Source organism: Aureococcus anophagefferens (assembly GCF_000186865.1).
Source record: "Aureococcus anophagefferens unplaced genomic scaffold AURANscaffold_1, whole genome shotgun sequence".
NCBI classification, from domain to species: domain Eukaryota; class Pelagophyceae; order Pelagomonadales; family Pelagomonadaceae; genus Aureococcus; species Aureococcus anophagefferens.
This window is the reverse complement of record NW_008705561.1, coordinates 2,657,213-2,677,691: the sequence shown is the minus strand read 5'-3', so window position 1 is coordinate 2,677,691 and position 20,479 is coordinate 2,657,213. Positions and strand designations below refer to the sequence as shown.

The window sequence follows — 20,479 nt, the reverse complement described above, 5'->3', positions numbered from 1 at the left end:
CGACGCAGAGCGGCACGGTCTTGCCCCGACGGTCGAAGCGCGAGGATCCCCCCGGCGTCGAGCACGCGCGCGCGGTAGCCCCGCCGCGCGCACTCGTCGAGCACGAACCGCGCGAGGCACGCGCCGACGGCGCTGTCCACGAGGGCCGCCTTCAAGGCCGCCGGCGCGCAGGGCACGAAGGGCCGCTCCAGGATGGCGTCGTCGTCGAACGCGCCGAACGCGTCCGCGACGGCCGCGGCCGCCGGCGCCGTCGCCTCGCGGAGCCGCTTCGCCGTCGCCGCGCGGAAGCGGTCCAGGGCCCTCTTCTCCAAGTCGTCGCTGGCGGCGCGCGCGTCGACGACGTCCAGGAGCGAGCGCAGGGCCGCCGCTTCGTCCTTCGGTGGTAACTCGGCCGCGCCGTGGCGAACGGGCATCAACGCGAAGACGTGCTGCGCGGGCGACAAACACCGCGCGGCGTCCCAAACGCCCGCGGCGCCGAAGCAGCGGTCGGCGACGGCGCGCGCCTTGCGCGACGCTTCCTCCACCGCCGCGCCGTCGCCGCCGCGGAAGACGTGGCGCGCGAACTGGTCGAGGACGACGATCAATGCGACCGCGCCGCGCGGCGTCGCGGCCCAGCCGTCGAGGTCGCCGGCGATCGCCGCGCGGACGAGACCGGCGCCGAAGGCCGCGGCGACGGCGCGGTCCGCGGCGTCGCGCGCGCTGCCCCGCGCGAACCAGAGCGACCGCTGCAGCACGTCGATGCTCTTCGTGCCATCGCCGAACCAGAAGGCCAGCACGGCGTCGATGCGCGCGTCGAGCGGCGAAGTCCGGTGTCTCCGGAGGTACGCGGCGACGGCGGCGGCGCCTAGCAGCGGCAGCCGCGAGGCCGAGCGCTGCGGCGGCGCGTGGCATCGAGCGCACGCGACGGCGTACGTCGGCCTTTGCCACAAATTTCCGTGCTCGTGCACGGCAGCAAACAGAAGAAAAGGGAGCGCGGTAGGATGCGCCGCCTGCTGGCCGTGGCGCTATGCGCTTCGGTGGCCGACGGCCTGGCCCTGCGCCTGCCCAAGCTCCGGCACCACCGCGTCGACGCCGACGCGGCGGAGCCCGCGGGCGCGGACCTGCGCGTCCACCTGTTGGAGAACGACTTTGAAGAATTGGACGTCGCTTTGAAAGCCTACGGCTCCTGCACGCAGCTCGTGCAGGGTTTGATGCCGATTGTCGGGCACGAGGAGCTCGTGACCCGCGTCGTGGACCGCACGCACGCCGAGGAGCCCGCGCCTTCGCTCGCGAACGCCGTGCCCGCGCAGTTCGAATTCGAGGCGTGCCTGGACCTCATGGCGGGCGAGGAGTGGCTCGCGGCGCACGACGTCTGCGCGGGCTACCTCGAGCGGCAGAAGTGCGAGCACGAGTGGACGACGGCCACGGGCATTCTAGCGTCCATCTGCGAGGCGGAGCTCGAGGGCGGCGACTACTCGAAACTCGACGCGTCGCTCGGCGAGCTCGAGGGTCTGAACTACGCCTGCGGCTGCCCCCGGGACAGCGAGCTGCTCGAGCCTTTCGTGGATCTGGCCCAGTCCTTCGTGCGGGGCTTCGAGGACGCGCCGCTGGCCTACGGCCACGCGCTCGCGGCGGCCGCCGCCGCGCCGCCGCTCGCGCGGGTCGCGGCCGCGTCCGCGCGCCGCGCGGAGGCGCGGCTCCCGGACGCCGTCGTCGTCGACGAGGACGACGAGGAGGCGGCGGCGCCGGAGAAGACGGGGCTCTTCGGCGGCCGGAAGAGCTCGCCCTTGGTCGAGGAGCGCGAGGACCCGGCGTCGCTGACGGCGCTCGACGAGCTCGTGGGCCTGGCGCCCCTCAAGGAGCTCTGCCGGGGCTTGGTCGACGCCGTGTCCCTCGACGTCGAGCGCGGCGACGACCTCAGCGAGCGGTCCTTCTCCGCGGTCTTCCGGGGCAACCCGGGCACGGGCAAGACCGTCGCGTCCAAGCTCTACGCGTCGCTCCTCGGCGAGATCGGCGCGACGCCGTTGGGCAAGGTCGTCGAGGTCACGGGCGGCGGCCTCCTCGACGACGGCGTCGACGGCGTCGACAAGCTCATGAAGAAGTTCAAGGATCCGCAGACGTCGACCGTGGAGGTCGGCGACGCCGTCGAGGTGAAGCGGTCCGGCGCCTGGGGCCACTCCGGCACGGTCGTCTACTGCGACCCGAAGACGGGCACCTACGACGTCCGCGGCCTCAACGCGGACGGCGCGGAGTTCGTCGAGATCAAGGCGCCGCGCCACCAGCTCCGCGACCCGCGCCAGGACGGCGGCACGCTCCTCGTGGACGACGCCTACCAGCTCGACCCCTCGGGGTCGCCCGTGGGCAAGCGCGTGCTCCAGAAGTTGGTGGCCGAGATGGACGCGTTCCCGGGGACGCTCGCCGTCGTGCTCTGCGGCTACGACAAGGACATGGAGCAGATGCTCGCGTCGTCGCCGGGGCTGCGGAGTCGCTTCCGCCGCGACGTCGCCTTCGAGGACTTTAGCGACGACGAGCTCGTGGAGATCACGAGAAGACGCTTCGACGAGCGGTTCCCGAAATATGCCGTCGCCGACGACAAGCATCTGAGGATCGCCGCGCGGCGCCTGGGCAAGGGCCGGGGCACGCCGGGCTTCGGCAACGCGCGCGCGGCGGCGCAGCTGCTGGAGAGCGCGTCGGAGAAGCAGTCCGCGCGCGTCGTCGCGGCGCGGAAGAGAGGCGAGGAGCCGGACATCTTCCTCTTCGAGCGCGAGGACCTGCTGGGCAACCGGACGCTGGACCACTCGGAATCGGAGCCGCTGCGGGCGCTGCGGGCCATGGAGGGCCTGTGGAGCGTCAAGTCGTCGGTGGACGAGCTGCTGGAGCTGCACGCGTCGAACGTCGAACGCGAAGAGCTGGAGCTCCCCTTGCAGCACGTCGCGCTGAACCGCGTCTTCCTGGGCAACCCGGGCACGGGCAAGACGACGGTGGCGGGCCTCTACGGGAAGATCTTGGCGGAGATCGGGCTGCTGTCCGTGGGCGACGTCGTGTTGGCGACGCCGCCGGATTTCGTCGGCTCCGCGCTCGGCCAGTCCGAGGAGAAGACGCAGGCCCTGCTGGACCGGGCCAAGGGCTGCGTCCTCGTCATCGACGAGGCTTATGGGTTGGACCCCAACGGCGGCCACGGCGACGGCCTGAGCGGCAACGGCGACCCCTACAAGTCGTCCGTCATCGACGCGATCGTCTCTCGGGTGGGAGGCGACGCGGGCGCGGACCTCTGCGTGCTCCTGCTGGGCTACGACAAGGAGATGACCCAGTTCCTGCGGCGCGGGAACCCGGGCCTGGCGCGCCGCTTCCAGCTGGAGAACGCGTTCCGCTTCGACGACTACGACGACCAGGCCCTTTTGAAGATACTGCTCGCCGCGGTGAAGCGGCGCGGGCGCACGATCTCCTTCGCGGACGCCAAGGCGGCCGTGCGTTTGAAGCTGGCGAAGCAGCGCCTGCGGCCCAATTTCGGCAACGCGGGCGCCGTCGGGAATTTGGTGTCCGAGGCCGTGAGTCGGTCCGAGGCGCGGCTGAAAGACGTGCCCCCCGCGGAGCGCGCGGCGATGACGGAGCTGATCCTCGACGACCTCTACGTGCCCGCGCCGCACGTCGCCGACAAGAGCTTGGTGTTTGAAGGTTTGGTGGGCTGCGAGTTCATCAAGAGCCGCCTCGCGGAGTACGAGAAGGTCATCGACGCCGCGCGTTTGAGCGGCCGCGACGCGCTCGACGACCTGGGCATGACCTTCTGCTTCCAGGGGTCGCCGGGCACGGGCAAGACGACGGTGGCGCGGCGCATGGGCATGCTCTTCGAGGCGCTGGGCGTGCTGCCGTCCGCGGACGTCGTCCAGGTCTCGGCGTCGGACCTCGCGACGGGCTTTGTGGGGCAGGCCGCGAAGAAGACGCGCGACGTCTTCGACTCGGCGCGGGGGGCGGTGCTGTTCGTCGACGAGGCCTATCGGTTGTACGACCCGACGGGCCGCTCCTACATGCAGGAGGCCGTCGACGAGATCGTGACGCTGCTGACCGAGGAGGACTACAAGGGCAAGATGGTCGTCATCTTCGCGGGGTATTCCGGTCAGATGGACACGCTTCTGGACAAGGTGAACCCGGGCCTCAAGAGCCGCGTGTCCGACGTCGTGTCCTTCCCGGACTTTGACGCGGCGGACGCCGCGGACGTCGCGGAATTGATGCTCGAAACGAAGCGGCTGGGCCTGCCGAAGCGGTCCCAGCTCGAGGCGGCGCTCCAGCCCTTGGTGGACGCGCCGGACTGGGCCAACGGCCGCGACGTCGAGAACTTCGTGCGGCGGGTGGCGGTGGAGTGCGCGACGCGCGAGACCACGGACGTCACGGTCGAAGCTTTAACGGCGGCCGCGGCCTTCTCGCTCAACATGAAGACGCGGAGCGCGCCGGTCGTCGAGGAGGTGATGACACCGTCCCCCTTCCTCACGGCCGACGCGGTTATATCGCCGCCGGCCATCGACGTCGCGACGGAGGTGGAAAGGGTCGAAGCGCCCGGCGGCGAATCGCCGGACCCCGACGACCTCGCGGGCGACCTCGACGGCGCCCTCGAGGAGGCCCTCGTGGCGCTGGGCTACGATGCCGACGACAAGCGGGCGGACCTGGCCAAAATGCTCGCGGCCGTCGCCGCGGGCGGCGCGGTCCCGGGGGACCTCGTGTCGTACGTCGTCGCGTCGCGCGGCGGCGACGCGGAGGCCGTCGCGGCGGCGCTGGCGACCCAGGCGGGCGGCGTGTCCCGCGCGCTCCAGGCCCAGGTGACCTACGACATCGCGCTGCGGACCAAGGCCGACGACGACGACGACGACGACGCGGACCGCGACGACGACGCGCTCACGGAGGCGGACATCCTCCAGCGCCTCCGCGACCTCGGCCCCTGCCCCGCGGGCTTCTCCTGGCACCGGGAGGGCGGCGGCTGGCGATGCGGCGGCGGCTCCCACTTCGTCCACGACGACGACCCGCTCCTCCTCGGCGAGTGAAGCGCGTTTTGTACACACCCCATCATAGCCCCCCGCCGCGCCCCCCTGCACATAAGCGCGCAACGCTTACTTCTTGCGCGCCTTCATGCCCGCGATGGCCTTCTTGCGCTTCTCGAGGAAGTCGTCGAGGAGGCGCCAGAACTGGACGACGGTCGTCGGGTCGAGGTGGCGCTTGAACTTGTTGACCGTGAGCACGGTCACGTTCCACTTCTTCACCTCGGGGACCGTCTCGGCGTCGTCGTACTTGAGGTGCACGCCGAGCACGCGGTTGAAGATGTCGACGGGCTTCGCGTACTTCCAGCCCTTGAATTGCCACGCCGCGCCCGCCGCGAAGACGGCGACGACGCGCTTCCAGTCCGCGTCGCTGAGGCGCTGGGGGTTGTCGACGATCTTGTAGGACTGGATCGTGCCGTCGCCGGCGACGCGCTCGATGCGGACCATGGGCTCCTTCTTCGCGCCCGCCGCTCGTTTCTCGGCGACGGTCGCGAACTTGCCCTTCTCCAGCAGATCCGCGACGTTGAGGAGCGTCACGGTAGACGTCATGGCCGCGGGCACGATGATGATGCCCACGCTCTCGCGCTTCGGCTCGCCCTCGGCCTTGGCCGCGGCTTCCGCGCGCCGCTTCTTCTTCGCCGCTTCCGCGGCCGCGGCCTTGTCCTTCGCGCGCTGCTCGTCGCGCTTGCGCTTCTTCGGGTCCTTGCCCGCGGCGATGTCCTTCTCGGCCTGCTCCTTCTCGCGGACCTTCTCGTCGTGCTTCTCCTGGCGCTCCTTGCGCTCCTTTTTGACGAAGCGCTCGTAGAGCTCGACGGCGAACGTGTAGTCCTTGCCCGGGACCAGGAGGCCGTGGTTGCGGTCGTAGATGGGGATGCCGTCGTAGCCGACGCCCGCCGCGGCGGCGGCGTCGGCCGCGGGCGCGTCGGTTTTCGCCGGCTCGTCCGACGACGGCGCCGCGACGTCGTCGTCGGCGTCGTCGTCCTCGAGCTGCGCGCTGTCCGCGGCCGCGCCCGTGAGGTAGGCCTTGAGGTCGCCCTGGTCGCCGAGCACGACGTTCTGGAGCTTCTTCGCGAGGCACGCCTTGAGGTAGTCCGACGACTTGGCCGTCCGGAGGAGGAGCACGACGGCCTCGAGCGAGTAGACGCCCGCGCCGGACCGCGAGCTCCGGTAGCCCGTCGGCGCGTCGCAGGCGAATTTACCGGAGGCCGTGACGACCTCGCCGTCGACGATCTCCGGCGGCGCGCTCGGCGTCGCGATCATGTGCGCGCGCAGGGCCCGCAGGCACTTGCTGCCGCGGGGCATGGTTTTGTCGGGGTTTGGTTTGCGCGCGCTCGACCGGTGGTGTCGAGATGCTCGAGCAGACCTCGACCACGACGCCGATGGACGTCCGCGTCCGGGCACGCCGTGTGGCAGCGGCGCGCGACGATGTGGAGCGAGGCGCGTCGAGCCGAGCTCAGAGGCAGCTCGACACGCCGCGTCGCCGCCGTTGGACAAGTTCCTGGCACGCGTCGTCCGTCACGACCCACCACACGTCCTCCATGATGGCTCCAGAGTCACCCAAGAACACCCCCCAAAAGCTACCGCCGCGCACGCCGCCGCGCTCGGCGAATCCCCGGTCAGAACTGAGCAGCCGCATGTCGCGGGAGCGCCAGCGCCTGCGCGTGTCCCCCAACTCGAAGGAGCCCCTGGCCTTCCGCGCGGGCCCGCTCCGCGAATCCTTCTGCACGCCGCCGACGCTCCAGCTCCCCGAGTCGCCCGGGTCGCGGAGCGCGCGCGTGCGGAACGACGCGTCGGAGCGGTTGAAGCGCGAGAAGCAGCGGCTGTCGCTGGGGTCGACGCCCGTCAAGGCGGAGCCCATGGAGCTGAGTTCGCGGGCGTCGCTCGCCGCGCCGCCCGCGCCGGCGCCCATGGAGCTGTCGTCGCGCGCGTCGCTCGCGCCGCGCGCCGCGAGCGAAAACGACGAAAAGGAGAACCGGTCGTCCATGAGCGAGTGCAGCGGCCTGACGGCGCCGAAGCTGAGCGGTGGCAGCCGCTGGTCGTCCGCGAGCCGCCTGTCGCACCTCCTCGAGGGCGGGTCGTTCGCGCGCGCGGACGGCAGCTGGGTCGCGGCGCTCAACAATCGGTGCTGGGAAGAGGAGGAGGAAGACAAGCCCCTCGACGCGGCGTCCGTCGCGCCGCTCCTCGTCGACAAGATGGTCTGGGTGCCCGTCGGCGCCGCGCGCGCCGCGGCCAAGGTCCGCTGCGTCCTGGAGGTCGCGGGCGGCGCGCTCCTGGGCGTCGAGCTCGTCACTGCCCACGAGCTCGGCGGCGACGGCACGCGCCTCGGCAAGCGGCTCTTCGACTGCGCGCCCCAGCGGTCCGTCTTCGCGGCGCCGGAGGACGTGTCGCTGCTCACCTTCGAGGAGCTGGTCGCGCTGCCGCCGCCGTGCCCGCCGCCGCCGCGCGAGTCGCAGAGCGCCGCCGGCGCGGGCGTACCGCCGCCGGACGCCGCGGCGCGGAGCTCGTCGTCGGGCTCGTCGGAGGACCCGTCGCCGCTGCTGCCGTCGAAGCCCGTGCCGGACTGGGCGCGCGTCGACGACCTGGCGGACGCGGTGCGCCTCCAGGCCGCGGCGCCGCCGCCGGAGGACCTGCTCAAGCACGCGTCGCCGGGCGGCGCCGCCGCCGCGGGCGGGACGACCTGCGACCTCGCCGACATCTTCGGCCGCGCGAGCCTGCTGCCGAGCGGCTACCGCGAGACGGGCGACTGGTCCCGCGACGGCGGCGCGGACCTCAACGGCCGCAAGGGCGGCGACGTGTCCCCGGCCGCGGCGGAGCTCGCCGAGGCCGCGCGCGCGCTCCTCCACTAAGGCGCCCCCTTTTTTAGAGCGAGGTCGCTCTTACTTGTGCCAGTGCCAGATGCGCTGGTCGAATTTCGCGCCGAAGCGGTACGTGAGCGCGAGGTGCGTCGCGCCGATGCGCCGGAAGCGCGTCGCCGGGTCCGCGGTGCCGTCCGGGTCGTCGATGCACCGCCCGGGTCGGTGGACGACGCGGCCGAAGGCGCGCTCGCACTGGCGGCCGTAGTGGGTCGTGTCCATGACGTGGAGGAGCCACATCTCGTCGACGAGCGGCGGCGGGGAGTAAAACGTGCCGTCGAAGTCGCCGCCGACGGCCTTGATCACGAGGAACTGCTCGTAGGCCCGCCGGACGTTCTCGGCCTCCGCGACCTCAGCGCCGAACTTGCGCGCGAAGCGCGCCACGAGAATGTCGCCGTAGCCGTCGGCGAACATCTCCGGCACGCGCTGCTGGACGGTTTGCGCGTCGACGGGGGAAGCGGGGACGGGCTCGAACGCGCGGATCTCCTCCAGCGGCGTCGCGAACGCGGGCTCCTCCGGGATCTCGTCGAGGTCGATGTAGTCCTCGTCGATAACCGCCTCGAACTCGGCGGCGGCCGCGGCCTCGGCGGCGGCATCGGCCGCGGCCTCGGCGGCGGCCGCGGCCTCGGCGGCGGCCTCGGCCTCGACGCGCGCGGCCGCGGCCTCGATGCGCGCGGCCTGCTGCTCGGCGGCCTTCGCGGCCGCGGCCTCGACGCGCTCGACGCGCGCGGCCTCCTCGGCGGCCTTCGCGGCCGCCGCCGCCTCGCCGGCGGCCTTCGCGGCCGCGGCCTTGGCCTCGACGCGCGCCGCAGCCTCGGCGGTCTTCGCGGCCTCGGCCTCGACGCGCGCCGCGGCCTCGGCCTCGGCCTCGATGAACGCCTCCTCGGCGGCCTTCGCGGCGGCCGCCGCGTCCGCGGCGGCCTTCGCGGCCGTGGCCGCCTCTTCGGCGGCCTTCGCGGCCGCGGCCTCGGCCTCGAGGAACGCCGCTTCCACCGCCGCCTCCTCGTCGCCGGTCGACGCCGTGGCCTCCTCCGCGGCCGACTGCAACGCCGCTTCGAGGAGCGCGACGAAATACGCGACTTCGACGGGCGCGGCGTCGACGCGCGGCTCCTCGGCGGCCGGCGCCGGCGCGGCCGCCGCGGGCTCCTCGGGGGTGGTGAACGTGCCGTCCTCCAGCCGCCGCAGGCGGCCCTGGTCCAGCAGCTGGAGCAGCGTGCCGCGCGTGACGCGCACGTCCCGCGGCTCCTCGCCCGGCCGCGCGAAGGTGATCGTCATCTCGTAGTCCTCCGACGTGACGTCGTCGACCACGCCGGCGGCCTTCGTAGCTGCGGTGGGCCCGGCGGCGGTCTCGGCAGCTGCGGCGATCTCCGCCGATGAAAGCCCACCGCTCGCTCGGAATCCGCCAATAACGTCGCCCAAGCGCAAACGGGGTCCTTGAACTCCGGAGAGACGCACGCGCGCCAATGCGCACCGCGCGGCGACGAGGAGCAGCAGCGACGAGCGCACCATTTTGCAATCACGCGCGCGCGCGCGGTACGACGTGCGTGACGCGGCTTAGAATTGAGCTCGAGGTCGTCTTCTGCAAGTGCGCGAGGTTCAAGCTGATGTCTTTACCGGCCCCGTCCGGGAGACCGCACCGAGACCCGGTGCACCCCCGTACGCGTCGCCTCTCCACCCCTCCCCGCCAACCGACGCTCCTTAGTCACAGCTCGGCCTCGTCCCTTTTCTTCTTCTTCTTCGGGGGTTTGCGGAATTTCCGCTCGAAGGCGCCGCCCCGGGGCGCCGTGACCTTGACCTTGGGCGGGTCGACGCGGACGTCGCAGTCACCCGTCGCGTCGACGCAGACCGTGTTCGTGAGCTCCTTGCCGTCGCGGAGCCACATGGCGTAGAGCGCGTCCTCGCCGACGTCGCCGACGATCTCGCCGCAGCGCTGCCGCAGGCGGCCGGGCCAGGGCCCGCCGCCGGTCATCATCGCCGTGACGTAGTCGGCCTCGGTGCCGGGCCCGGAGAGCCGGTTCCTTTTCCAGCCCTTGGCGTCGGCGATCTCCTTGACGCCGTAGTCGTCGAGGGCCTCGCGGCAGAGCGCGGCGAAGAAGTCGATGCGGGCCGCCGCGTCGAGCGCCCGTTCCCGTCCGTCCGTCGCCTCGAAGAGCCGCTTTTTGGTCTGGTGCGCGAACGCGTGGCACGCGTCGCAGCGCAGGTGCGCCGCCAGCGGCCGCGCGAACTCCTCCTCGGCGTCCAAGGTCGGCGGGTCGATCTGCACGTTCTGCACGCCGGCGAAGCCGAGGTCCGCGGCGCGGCGCCGGTTCGCGGCGCGCACGGCCGTCGGCGGCGGCGCCTCGCCGAACTCCTCGGCGACCTGCTCGATGGAGTCGTAGACGCCGACGGTCCGCCCGACGTAGTCGCCGACCGACGGGTGCGCGGCGGCCAGCAGGGCGAGCACGGGGCTGCGCATATGGGCAGCTCAATCAGCCATCGTGTCGAGGTGCATCGTCGGCCTGGTCGACTGGGCTATGGCCTGTGTCGTCTTACAGCGCCTGAGCTGATCGAGCTCGGCGGCCCTGCGCGCAACGAACCGGCGCGTCCGACCCACCCTCCACACCCGCAAACCGTATGGCCGCCCTCCCGGCCGAGCCGGCGGAGGGCGCGACGCTGACCATCGACATCCACAGCGCGCGCAACACGACGCACCAGCGGCGGCGGCGCTTCGCGCCGGACGAGGTCGGCGACGTCGTCGTGCGCTACCTCGCCGCCGAAGGCTTCGGCGACTGCTTCGCCGGCGGCTGGACCCTCAACGACGCCACGGAGTACCCCGAGGCGCCGCTGCCGGTCGCCGCCTTCAGAGAGACGACGCTCCAGGCGTCCGGCCTCTGGCCGTCGGCGCGCCTCGCCCTGCGGCGCCGGCCGAGCCATGCGTTCGTCGTGCGGACGACGCGGCCGAGCGACGGCGAGGCGCTCGTCGAGTGTTTAGGAGACGACCTCGTCTCCGACGTCGCGCGGCGCGCGGCCGCGGAGCTCGCGTCGCTCGCGGCCGTGCCGTCGCGGCGCTGGCGCGAGTGCCGCGTCGTCAAGGACGGGACGATCCTGGACGGGGACGCGGAGGTCGGCGCGTGCTGCGACGCGGAGAGCGTGCTGTTCCTCGCGCCGCCGAAGCCCGAGGCCGAACCCGCGAGGCCGCGGCCGACGCGGGAGAACGCGCCGCACGTCGCGCGCCCGCCGCAGCCCGCCGAGGACCACGGCCCGCCCATGTGCCGCATCTGCTTCTCCGAGGAGGCGAGCCGCGACGACCCGCTCATCTCGCCGTGCCTCTGCTCCGGGTCCATGCGGCACGTCCACGTGTCCTGCTTGAACGCGTGGCGCGCGGCGGCGCCGGACGCGCGGGCCCAGTTCCGCTGCGACCAGTGCAAGTACGCCTACCGCATCCAGCGCACGCGCGTCGCGGCCTTTTTGCAGAGCGAAAGGGGGGCCGTTTCCCTGGCCGCGGCGGGCCTCCTGACGCTCGCGTTCCTGCTGGGGGGCGCGGGCCTCGCCGGCACGTCGCCCGCGCAGCGCTGGCGCTTGTATCGCTGGCTGCGGGTCGACATCCACCCCTACCGGCCCGCGCGCTTCGGGGCGTTGCGCGAGGTGCTCACGCTCGGCGCCGCCGCGATCGGGCTCCTCGTCTTCCTCCTCTACGCGGCGACGGAGCTCTACGTGGCCTACGCGCTCCACCGCGCGGGCGTCGACTGGCAGCGCGCGGCGCACCCGGCGCTGCTGCTGGGGCTCTGGGTCGCCGCGGAGACGCACGACGCGAAGCGCGGGCGCGCGCTCGCGGTCGTCGGCTTCGTCATCGCCGCGCGGTCCGTCCACGTGTCCGCCTTCGCGACGATGCGGCGCCTGAGCCAGCGCCTCGGGGACCGCGTCCTCGACGTCCAGGCGGCGTAACCTCGTGTTCTGCGCACCTCGTCGGCGACGGCGTCGCTGTCCGGCGGCGGCGGCGCGCGAGCCGCCGGAGCTGCCGCAGCCTTGGCGATCGCACAAGGACTGGCTGCCGTCGCTCGCCGCGCGTGAGCAACATCCGCCACGACGCGCCTCGGTCGTCGCTGACCCTCCCACACTCGCCGCGCAGCCACAAGCGACGCGCGACGCGGCAGGGCTGCCGCGAGAGGCCCCTGAGAGCGCACAGCTTCTCGAAGCTCGGTGGTGATCGCTGCCCAGGCCCCGTGGAGGCGACGATCGCCGCCCGTTGAGAGCGCAGAGAGGCCAGATGAGCGCGTGTGTGGACACGGCACCGGGGACGACGATCGCCGCCCGTGCGTGTCGCGGGGGCGTAGGTGCGGCGACGCGACGCTCGCCGCGAGGACGGCGTGCGCCCGCGTCCGGCGGAGGACCCACACGTGTGTAGAGGACGTCGGTGATATATACCGATTAGTCTTTCCAAAGGTTCGCCGTTGCTGAAAATCTTGAACCCAATTCTCTACTGAGACGTCCACTCGATCGCGCCCTCGACCGCGCGCGCGTTCGTCCGCGGCGCCCGGACCGCGCCACTCCCGCGCAGGCATCGCGACGACGGAAGCCGCCAGTATTCCGGGGCGCTTGTAAGCTTCCTATATATGTCGGCGTCGCTCGTAGTGCTGCCAGAAGGCGCGCGGCCTCTTCGCGCCGCGTCGCGCGGATTGAAAACCCGCCAAGCGTCGTGAACCGACACCCCAGCCCATACACTGCGCATGAAAGCCGACCCATCGAGGCTGCGACGTGTCCTTGAGTTGAGGGCGTCGGGAGGCGTGAAGCGCGCAAACCCCCGGCGGTTTCAGGTTCAAAAGGGTGAACTCAGCGGTGGGACGATGCGGTGCGCGATGAATTAACGTGTCCCGGGAGACGAGTCGCGCCCCCTCGATGTCCATGCCGTCCCCGGCCAAGCCTACTAAGCGATCGGCACCCGCCGTGGGCGAGGGATCGAAGAGTAAGGAGCCGCCGCGGAAGCGCGCGCCGTGGAGCGGCGACTGCCCACACTGCGGTGAGTCGTTCCAGCACCCCATGTCGCGCAAGAAGCACGTCAAGTCCTGCGAGCGGAACCCGTCGGCCGGTAGCCCGGGGCAGGGCGCCGCGGACCGGCCCGCATCGCCAGCCCCCAGGCGGTGCCCCGCGAGCCCGTCCAGCCTCGCGCGGCGGCCGGCCGCCGCGGCCAAGGCGTCCGGGAGCAAGCGCAAGGCCGACGACGACGCGTCGAGCGGCGGCGGCACGACGCGGTCCGGCCGCGCCAAGGGCGTCGTGAGCCGCTACGACCCGACGGCCGTCGCGCGCGCGCCGCAGTGGGGCCGCGCGCCGTCTCCCAAAGACGGCAAGACGCGCCGCGCGTCCATGGGCTGCACGTCCGGCGCGGACCGGCGCTTCGAGCCGCTGGACCGCGCCGCGCTGCCGCCCTGCGCGCCGGAGAACTACGCGCCGGAGCCGGACCTGCTCTACGCGGCCGCGTGGGCGCCGAGCGCCGACGCGGCGGACGACCTCGCGAGGCTCCGGGCGCTCGTGCCGGCCCTGCCTCTACCGCCGAGCCCGCCGGCGTCGCCCGGCGGCGTGCTGGCGGCGCTGCGCGCCGCGGCGCCGCCGCCGCTGTCGCCCGCGGGGCGGCCGCGCGCGCCGTCGGCGCCGAGCCCGCCGCGCGGGTCGTGCGACGTCGGCACGGGCGCGGCGCCGCCGTCGCCGCCGCCCCGGTCGCCGCCGCCGCGGTTGGCCCTGGGGTCGCCGGCCTGCCCCGCGAGCCCCGGCGCCTGGAGCCTGCTGCCGCCGCCGGAGTCGGGCGACGCGCCGCGCGTCGTCGTCGATTGCTCGCCGCCGGACGCTTTGGCTCTGGAGGCGCTCTTCGCGGCGAAGATGGACGTGAGCCGCGCGCGGAGCGCCCTGGAGCGGCGCGCCGTCGGCGTGCAGAGCGGCGCGCGGCCGGGCCGCGGCGAGTGCGAGGCGCTTTTAGAAGCTCACGGCGGCGACGTCAATCACGTCGCGAAGCAGCGCTGCGGCGACGACGCGCCGCTGCGGCGGTCCGTGACGGGCGACCTGCTCGCGGCGCTCTACGCGCGGCGCACCTACTACGGCGACGACGACTCGTCCGTCGGCGCCTTCGAGGCCGAGCACGGCGTCGACGACGACGCCTCGGACTCGGAATCGAGCGAGGAGGACGACGACGACGGCGCGCGGGTCGTCGTCTGCGACGACTGGGCCGGCGAGCGCGCCGTGCGCGAGAGCGTGTTGTTACCGCTCGCGGACCGCGCGGCGCGGCGCTTCTACGACCGCGCGCGCGCGTCCTGGGGCGGCGCGTCCTGGGACCTCAGGCGGGGCAAGACGGGCGCGGAGACGCTCGCGCCCCAGATCTGCGAGCCGGGCAACCCGAACGCGCGCTACACCGTGCTCTGCGTCGAGATCTACGTCGACAGCGACGACAACACGCCCGTCATGGCCTTCCGGTGGTTCTACAAGAAGTCGGACCTCGACAAGAAGCTCGGCGCCGACGTCGACGCCAAGGACGAGCTCGTCCTCGCGCGGTCCATCCACTCGACGCCCCTCGAGTACGTCCGGGGGGCCGTCGTCGTCCACGACAGCGACGGCCCCGCCAAGGCCGCGGGGCCCAAGGGCAAGCGCGCGCCCGTCTTCTTCTGCACCCGCGACTACGACGAGCGCAAGAAGAAGCTCTACAAGCGCCAGCTGTAGCGGCGCGCCTTAAAACACACCTATCCGCCGCGGCAGCCCGGGAGGTGGGCCCGCGCCCGGTCCGTGAAGCGCCGAAGGTTCGCCAGGGGGACGCGGAGCCCGACGACCTCCGACGGCGGCGGCCGCCAGCCCGTCGGCGCGGCGCGCTTCACGGACTTCACGCCGGGCTTCGGGAAGAGCGCCTTGTACGCGCAGGCCTTCTCGGCCGTGCCCGGCACGCCCGCGTGGACAAATATCAACACGTCGTCGCCGTCGCGCGCGAGGCCGTCGACGACGTGGTCGACGATCTCGCCGCCGACGTGCGAGCTGTTGAGGAGCGGCTCCGGCGGCGAGAAGTGCGCGCCGTCGCAGGAGACCGCGGCGAGGATCGCGGCGCCGTCGCGGCCGGCTTCGGCGACGACCGTCGGGAAGAGGCCCAAAAGCGTGGACTCGTCGGCGGGGTTCGCGTCGACGGCCGCGTAGTAGATGTCCGCGCTCTCCGTGGACCGCCGGCCGTCGCCGAGGACGTCGTAGGGCGGCGCCGCGCCCTTGGCGAACTTCACGGGCGCGAAGGGGGACCAGGCGCCCCGGCGGAGCCGCGCGACCTGCACGTGGCGGCCGCCGCCGCGCGGGTTCGTGTTCGCGCGCGCGTAGAGAAACGCGCGCCCGCCGCTCGCCGCGAGGCTCAGCCGCCCGTCGTACTCGCAGCCGTCCTTGCCCGCGCGGCGCTCGACGCAGCCCTCGGCGCGGTAGCCGAGGCGCGGGTAGGTCGCCGCGTCGGATGCGAGGCTGCCGTTGAGCGGCGCGGACCGGGCGAGCAGGAGCTCCGCCGCGGGGTGCGCGGGCGACGTGAGGCCCGCGAGGCCCCAGAGCACGGGCCCGGCGTCGAAGCGCAGGGCGGCGTTGTGCGCCTCGCGCGCGCCGCGCAGGACCTCGACGCCGCCGCGGACGCAGGAGCCGCCGGTCCGCGTCTTTAAGGTCGGACCGCAGCCCGCGAAGGCGAGGAGGGAGCTCCGGAGCGCGGCGTTGGGCCAGGACCCGTTCTTGAGGAAGAGCCAGTGCTCGTCCGGTCGCGTGGCCCAGGCGTCGGGCACGCGCAGCAGGCTCAGGTAGCGCGACGCGTCGTGGGCGCCGAAGCGGTGCACCACAAAGGCCTCCGTGACCAGATGCCGGTGCAGGAGGAAGCGCGGCGACGGCGGCGTCGGCGCCGGCAGGCAGCCCGCGGCGAGGGCGACCAATGTGAAGTGCCCGGTGGCACCCCAGGCCATGGTCCTAGGTGGTCATTGGGCTTTACGAGGCTCGAATGGAGTCACCATCGTGAAATAAGAGGGGCAACGTCGTTCAAGATGTCGGCGATGCATCGAGGAGGACGTGGATCGTTTGCACCCACACCCGCCGCATTGAAGCTCGAGATTGTCTCCGAGCTGAGTACTCAGCTTCGCCGTCTCGTCTCGTGCAACTAGCCGCGCGCGACGGTCGACATGATGCGCGCGCTCCTCGCGGCGTCGTGCCTGTCGGTGGCGACGTCGTACCACGCCTTCCCGCACCGAACGCGCGCCTTCTCGCGCGTCGCGCCGTCGGCGGCGACGCTGTCGCCGGAGGAGCGCCTCGCGGCCATGGAGGCGAAGATGGACGGCGGCCCCAAGACGGCGTCCGTCGCCGGCGACCAGGCCACGGACGGCCTGCCGCTGTCCATGGTCGTGGGCCAGGAGTCGATCAAGACGGCGCTGCTCCTCGCGGCCGTGAACCGCGACATGGGCGGCGTGCTCATCAGCGGCGGCCGCGGCACGGCCAAGAGCGTCATGGCGCGCGCGCTCCACTCGCTCCTGCCGCCCATCGAGAAGGTCAAGGACTCGCAGTACAACGTGGACCCGGAGATGCCCACGGAGATGGACAGCCTGCTCCGGAAGCAGCTCGAGGACCAGGGCGGGAGCGTCGCCGAGAACCTGCTGGCGCTCGAGACGGAGGTCGTGCGCGCGCCCTTCGTGCAGATCCCGCTCAACGTCATGGACGACATGCTCTTAGGGAGCATCGACGTCGAGCAGAGCGTCAAGGAGGGCAAGTCCGTCTTCCAGCCCGGCCTGCTCGCGCGCGCGCACCGCGGCGTGCTCTACGTCGACGACATCAACCTCCTGGATTCGGAGGCGACGAACATCCTGCTCCAGGTCATCTCCGACGGCAAGGTCATCGTCGAGCGCGAGGGCATCTCCGTGACCTACGTCTGCAAGCCGCTCCTGATCGCGACGTTCAACCCCGAGGAGGGCGAGATGCGCGACCACCTCCTGGACCGCATCGCGGTGGCGCTGTCGGCCGACGCGGCGCCGCTGGACGTGAGCCAGCGCGCCGACGCCGTGGATTCGGTGCTCAAGTTCGCCGCGGGCGGCGCGAGCCGCGCGGCGGCGCTCGACGAGGACCTGGAGGCGTCGGACGCGCTCCGGTCCCGCATCGTCTTCGCGCGCGAGGAGATCAAGGACGTGACCATCTCCCGGGACCAGCTCGTCTATCTGTGCGAGGAGGCCGTGCGCGCGGGCGTCCAGGGCCACCGCGCGGACATTTACGCGTCGGAGGTCGCGCGCGCGTCCGCGGCGCTCGCGGGCCGCGACCGCGTGGACAGCGAGGACCTGAAGCTCGCCGTCAAGCTGGCCATCGTGCCCCGCAGCTCCTTCGTCTCCGACCCGGAGCAGCCGCCGGACCTCGACATGCCGCCGCCGCCGCCGCCGCCGCCGCCGCCGTCGGACCAGATGGACGAGGAGCTCGACGAGGACCTCGAGGACCGCGAGAACCAGGAGCCCCCGGAGGACCAGGAGGACCAGGAGGATGTGGCCGAGCCCGAGCCCGAGGAGCCCGAGCTGCCCGACGAGTTCATGTTCGACGCGGAGGGCGTGCCCATCGACCCCGAGCTGCTGGCCTTCGCGACGAAGCAGAAGCAGGGCAAGTCCGGGGGCCGGGGCCTCGTCTTCTCCGAGGACCGGGGCCGCTACATCAAGGCGCAGCTGCCCCGGGGCAAGGTGCGCCGTTTGGCGGTCGACGCGACGATGCGCGCGGCCGCGCCGTACCAGAAGCCGCGGCGCGAGCGCGCGACGGCGAACCCGACGAAGAAGACCATGGGGCGCTCGGTCTTCATCGAGGAGAGCGACGTGCGCACGAAGCGCATGGCCCGCAAGGCCGGCTCCCTCATCATCTTCGTCGTCGACGCGTCCGGGTCCATGGCGCTGAACCGCATGCAGGCGGCCAAGGGCGCGGCGCTGAGCCTGCTCACGGAGGCCTACCAGTCGCGGGACCAGATTTCGCTCATCCCCTTCCAGGGCGACCGGGCCGACGTGCTCGTGCCGCCCACGCGGTCCATCGCGTTGACGAAGAAGCGGCTCGAGACGATGGCGTGCGGCGGCGGCTCGCCGCTCGCGCACGCGCTCTCCGTCGCCGCGCGCACGGGCATGAACGCGCAAAAGTCGGGCGACGTCGGCAAGGTCGTCGTCGTCTGCATCGGCGACGGCCGCGCGAACGTGCCGCTGTCCGTGTCGCTCGGCACCGACGAGGCGCCCGAGCCGGGCACGAAGCCCGACCGCGCGGCGCTCAAGGACGAGCTCATCGACACGGCGAAGCAGCTGGGATCCATCCCGGGCTTCTCCCTCCTCATGCTCGACACGGAGAACAAGTTCGTCTCCACGGGCCTCGCCAAGGACATCGCCGACGCCGCGATGGGCCGCTACTTCAAGCTCCCCAAGACGTCCGAGGGCGCCATCGGCGACCTCGTCCAGGGCGCCGTCGGCAACATGAAGGGCTAGGCCGCGGCGCCCTTTCCCCACTCCTCTCCTTTCCCCGTTAAAACTCCAGTAGTACTCTGCCTGGCTCTGGGCAGCAGATGGGTCCGGGGAGCTGTCGACTGCAGCGGGCATCCCACCGCGCTGCCACGAGCTGACGTTTTCGCAAACTCAAAAATCAGCTTGCTAACTAAGAAAGGACTACGCGGAAAGGCTGCGCCCAATCTTCAGCATCGAACGATGCTAGCGCGGGAAGCGACTCGGAAATGTTTCTCACTTTGATGTACTGCACCAGAGAGTGATGGGCAGCTCTAGCGAATCTTTCGCACCGCGGTGTCATCCAATCCTGATTGTGGTCAGGTTTATCGCAGTCATCTTCAGGTGAAGTATGACCCACGTGCCCTGGGCGGGAAATGAAGAAAACGGCTTCAATCATCTTGTGTATGTCAGCAGAGCCGATCACAACCTCATTTGTCCAGTACGACGTATTTGACGCTTGCACAATCGAAGCTTTCTCGTTCAACATGGTGTGAATGTCATCCGGACGAAACGCGCATGGCGACTTGTACGTTCCATTGCACCAAAGAACCATCTTGGTCCGAGTGTTCACACAGCCAGGAATGCACGCTTTGCTGGCGAGGTTACACTCACGTTTTTGGCTGCCCACGTCACGAGGATATGCACAAAGAACGGGAACGTCTGCACGCAAGACAAAGCCAGCTTGAAAGTCGCTGTAAATCGGAATTCTTCCGGGATGAAACTGCATCTGACCATTGACGAGAGATGCAGAATAGTGACATGGAGACCGGTGCTGCGGCATTGCTGCCACCACAACGCATGAGGATTGGGTCCATCTTTGTAATCAAATTGGTGTATCAGTATTCCCGCACCGCCTTGGTGAAAGCGGCGATTCAGGCGTTCCATTACGGCAGTGCCCGGTGCGCGCTCCGCTGCGGTCTTGGCGGGCGTGGGGATCGGTAGAGCCGCCGATCCCGTGGCGCCGAGGAGGAGAGCGATGATGATCTTCAACATGTTCTTCATGTTTGGCCTGCGCGGGGGTTTGCGCGCTTTGGTTGATTTCGATCTTTGCAATTTCGATAGCGAGATCCCCGGCCGCGCGGTGTGAGGCTGAGCCCGCGACGGCGACCGCATGTGTCGTTGGCGAACCGCGGCGCGACGTCGACGACGTCGCGGCTTGGCCGCTCGCCAAGGCTGACGCGGACGTGCTCGGGGACGTCGAAGGCCGCGAAGGGCCGGAGGCCGATCGAGTGCTCGTGGCGCAGGCCGACGAGGACGGGGTCCTCCTCGAAGCTTGTGGCGCGCTCGGTGCGTCGTTAAGATCTCTCGCTCGTCCAATCATCCCGTGACGACGACAAAACCGACGGTTCGAACGATGGCGCACGCGTTTGCGACGATTTCGAGGGAGAATACGACGTGTAGCTGCTCACACAGCGGGCGCGCGAGCAGAGGTCGGAGTTCGAGACGGAGGTGGCACCTGACCGACCACCGCTCTCAAAATGTCATGGCGCAGTGGACGAAATCGGGAGGGGGTTTCGACGGGAGGAATGTGGGCCCGAACGAGCGACCCCCTGTAGATGGAAGGGCGACGGGAAGGGCGACGCGGGGCGATACAAGTAGTGGTGGGTTGAGAGCGAGCGCCGGTGTCACGGCGTCAAGGAGGATTCACCCAAGCCTGGCCTGCCGACGTTGCCGCGGGCGGCGATGGCCGCGGAGAAAAAGGATTCGATCTCCACCGACGCGCTACGCGTGGCCTGCAGGGCGTGCCCAGCGCCTCCCGCTATCCTCACATGCCTTCGCTTCGGCCAAGCAGCCGAGCACGGCAGGGAGCACGGGGGGCGCCGCGGCCGGCGGCGAGGGGGTAGGAGCTCGTCCGCGTCTTCGAGGACGCGCGGCCGCCGGCGGACGTTCGTGGCTGCGCCGGCACGACACTTACGCCGACTCGAGCGCTTCGCTCACGCGGCGGCGAGCCTGAGGTCCGCGAGGAGGAAGACCCTCGTCCCGCGCGCGTCCGCGGCGCGGAGCGTCGCGGCGACGGCGTCGCCGGGCTCGGCGGCCGCGAGCGCGCGCGCGGCGGCCGCCGGCAGCGCGCGGCGCGGCGCGAGGGCGTCGAGCTCGCCCGTGTCGTCGACGAGGCGGACGACGGTCGCGGCGGCGGCGTCGCGCGTCGCGGCGACGGCGC

At 71.6% G+C, this 20,479-nt stretch overlaps 3 protein-coding genes across 3 annotated transcripts; all 3 read left to right on the top strand.

The window, feature by feature from the left end:
- Window positions 1–980: 980 nt before the first annotated feature.
- AURANDRAFT_70602 (hypothetical protein) lies at window positions 981–7,852 on the top strand (the record flags this gene model as incomplete). Its single annotated transcript, XM_009034316.1, has 2 exons — window positions 981–5,008; window positions 6,637–7,852. The coding sequence occupies 2 exons, from the start codon at window positions 981–983 to the stop codon at window positions 7,850–7,852; spliced, it is 5,244 nt and encodes a 1,747-aa protein (XP_009032564.1).
- Window positions 7,853–10,471: 2,619 nt separating this feature from the next.
- AURANDRAFT_60856 (hypothetical protein) lies at window positions 10,472–14,539 on the top strand (the record flags this gene model as incomplete). The annotated part of the gene is made up of 2 exons (XM_009034317.1): window positions 10,472–11,778; window positions 12,973–14,539. 2 exons carry the CDS (start codon window positions 10,472–10,474, stop codon window positions 14,537–14,539), a joined length of 2,874 nt encoding a protein of 957 aa, XP_009032565.1.
- Window positions 14,540–16,212: 1,673 nt separating this feature from the next.
- AURANDRAFT_58588 (hypothetical protein) lies at window positions 16,213–18,303 on the top strand (the record flags this gene model as incomplete). The annotated part of the gene is made up of 1 exon (XM_009034318.1): window positions 16,213–18,303. The coding sequence occupies one exon, from the start codon at window positions 16,213–16,215 to the stop codon at window positions 18,301–18,303; it is 2,091 nt and encodes a 696-aa protein (XP_009032566.1).
- Between the last annotated feature and the right edge of the window lie 2,176 nt (window positions 18,304–20,479).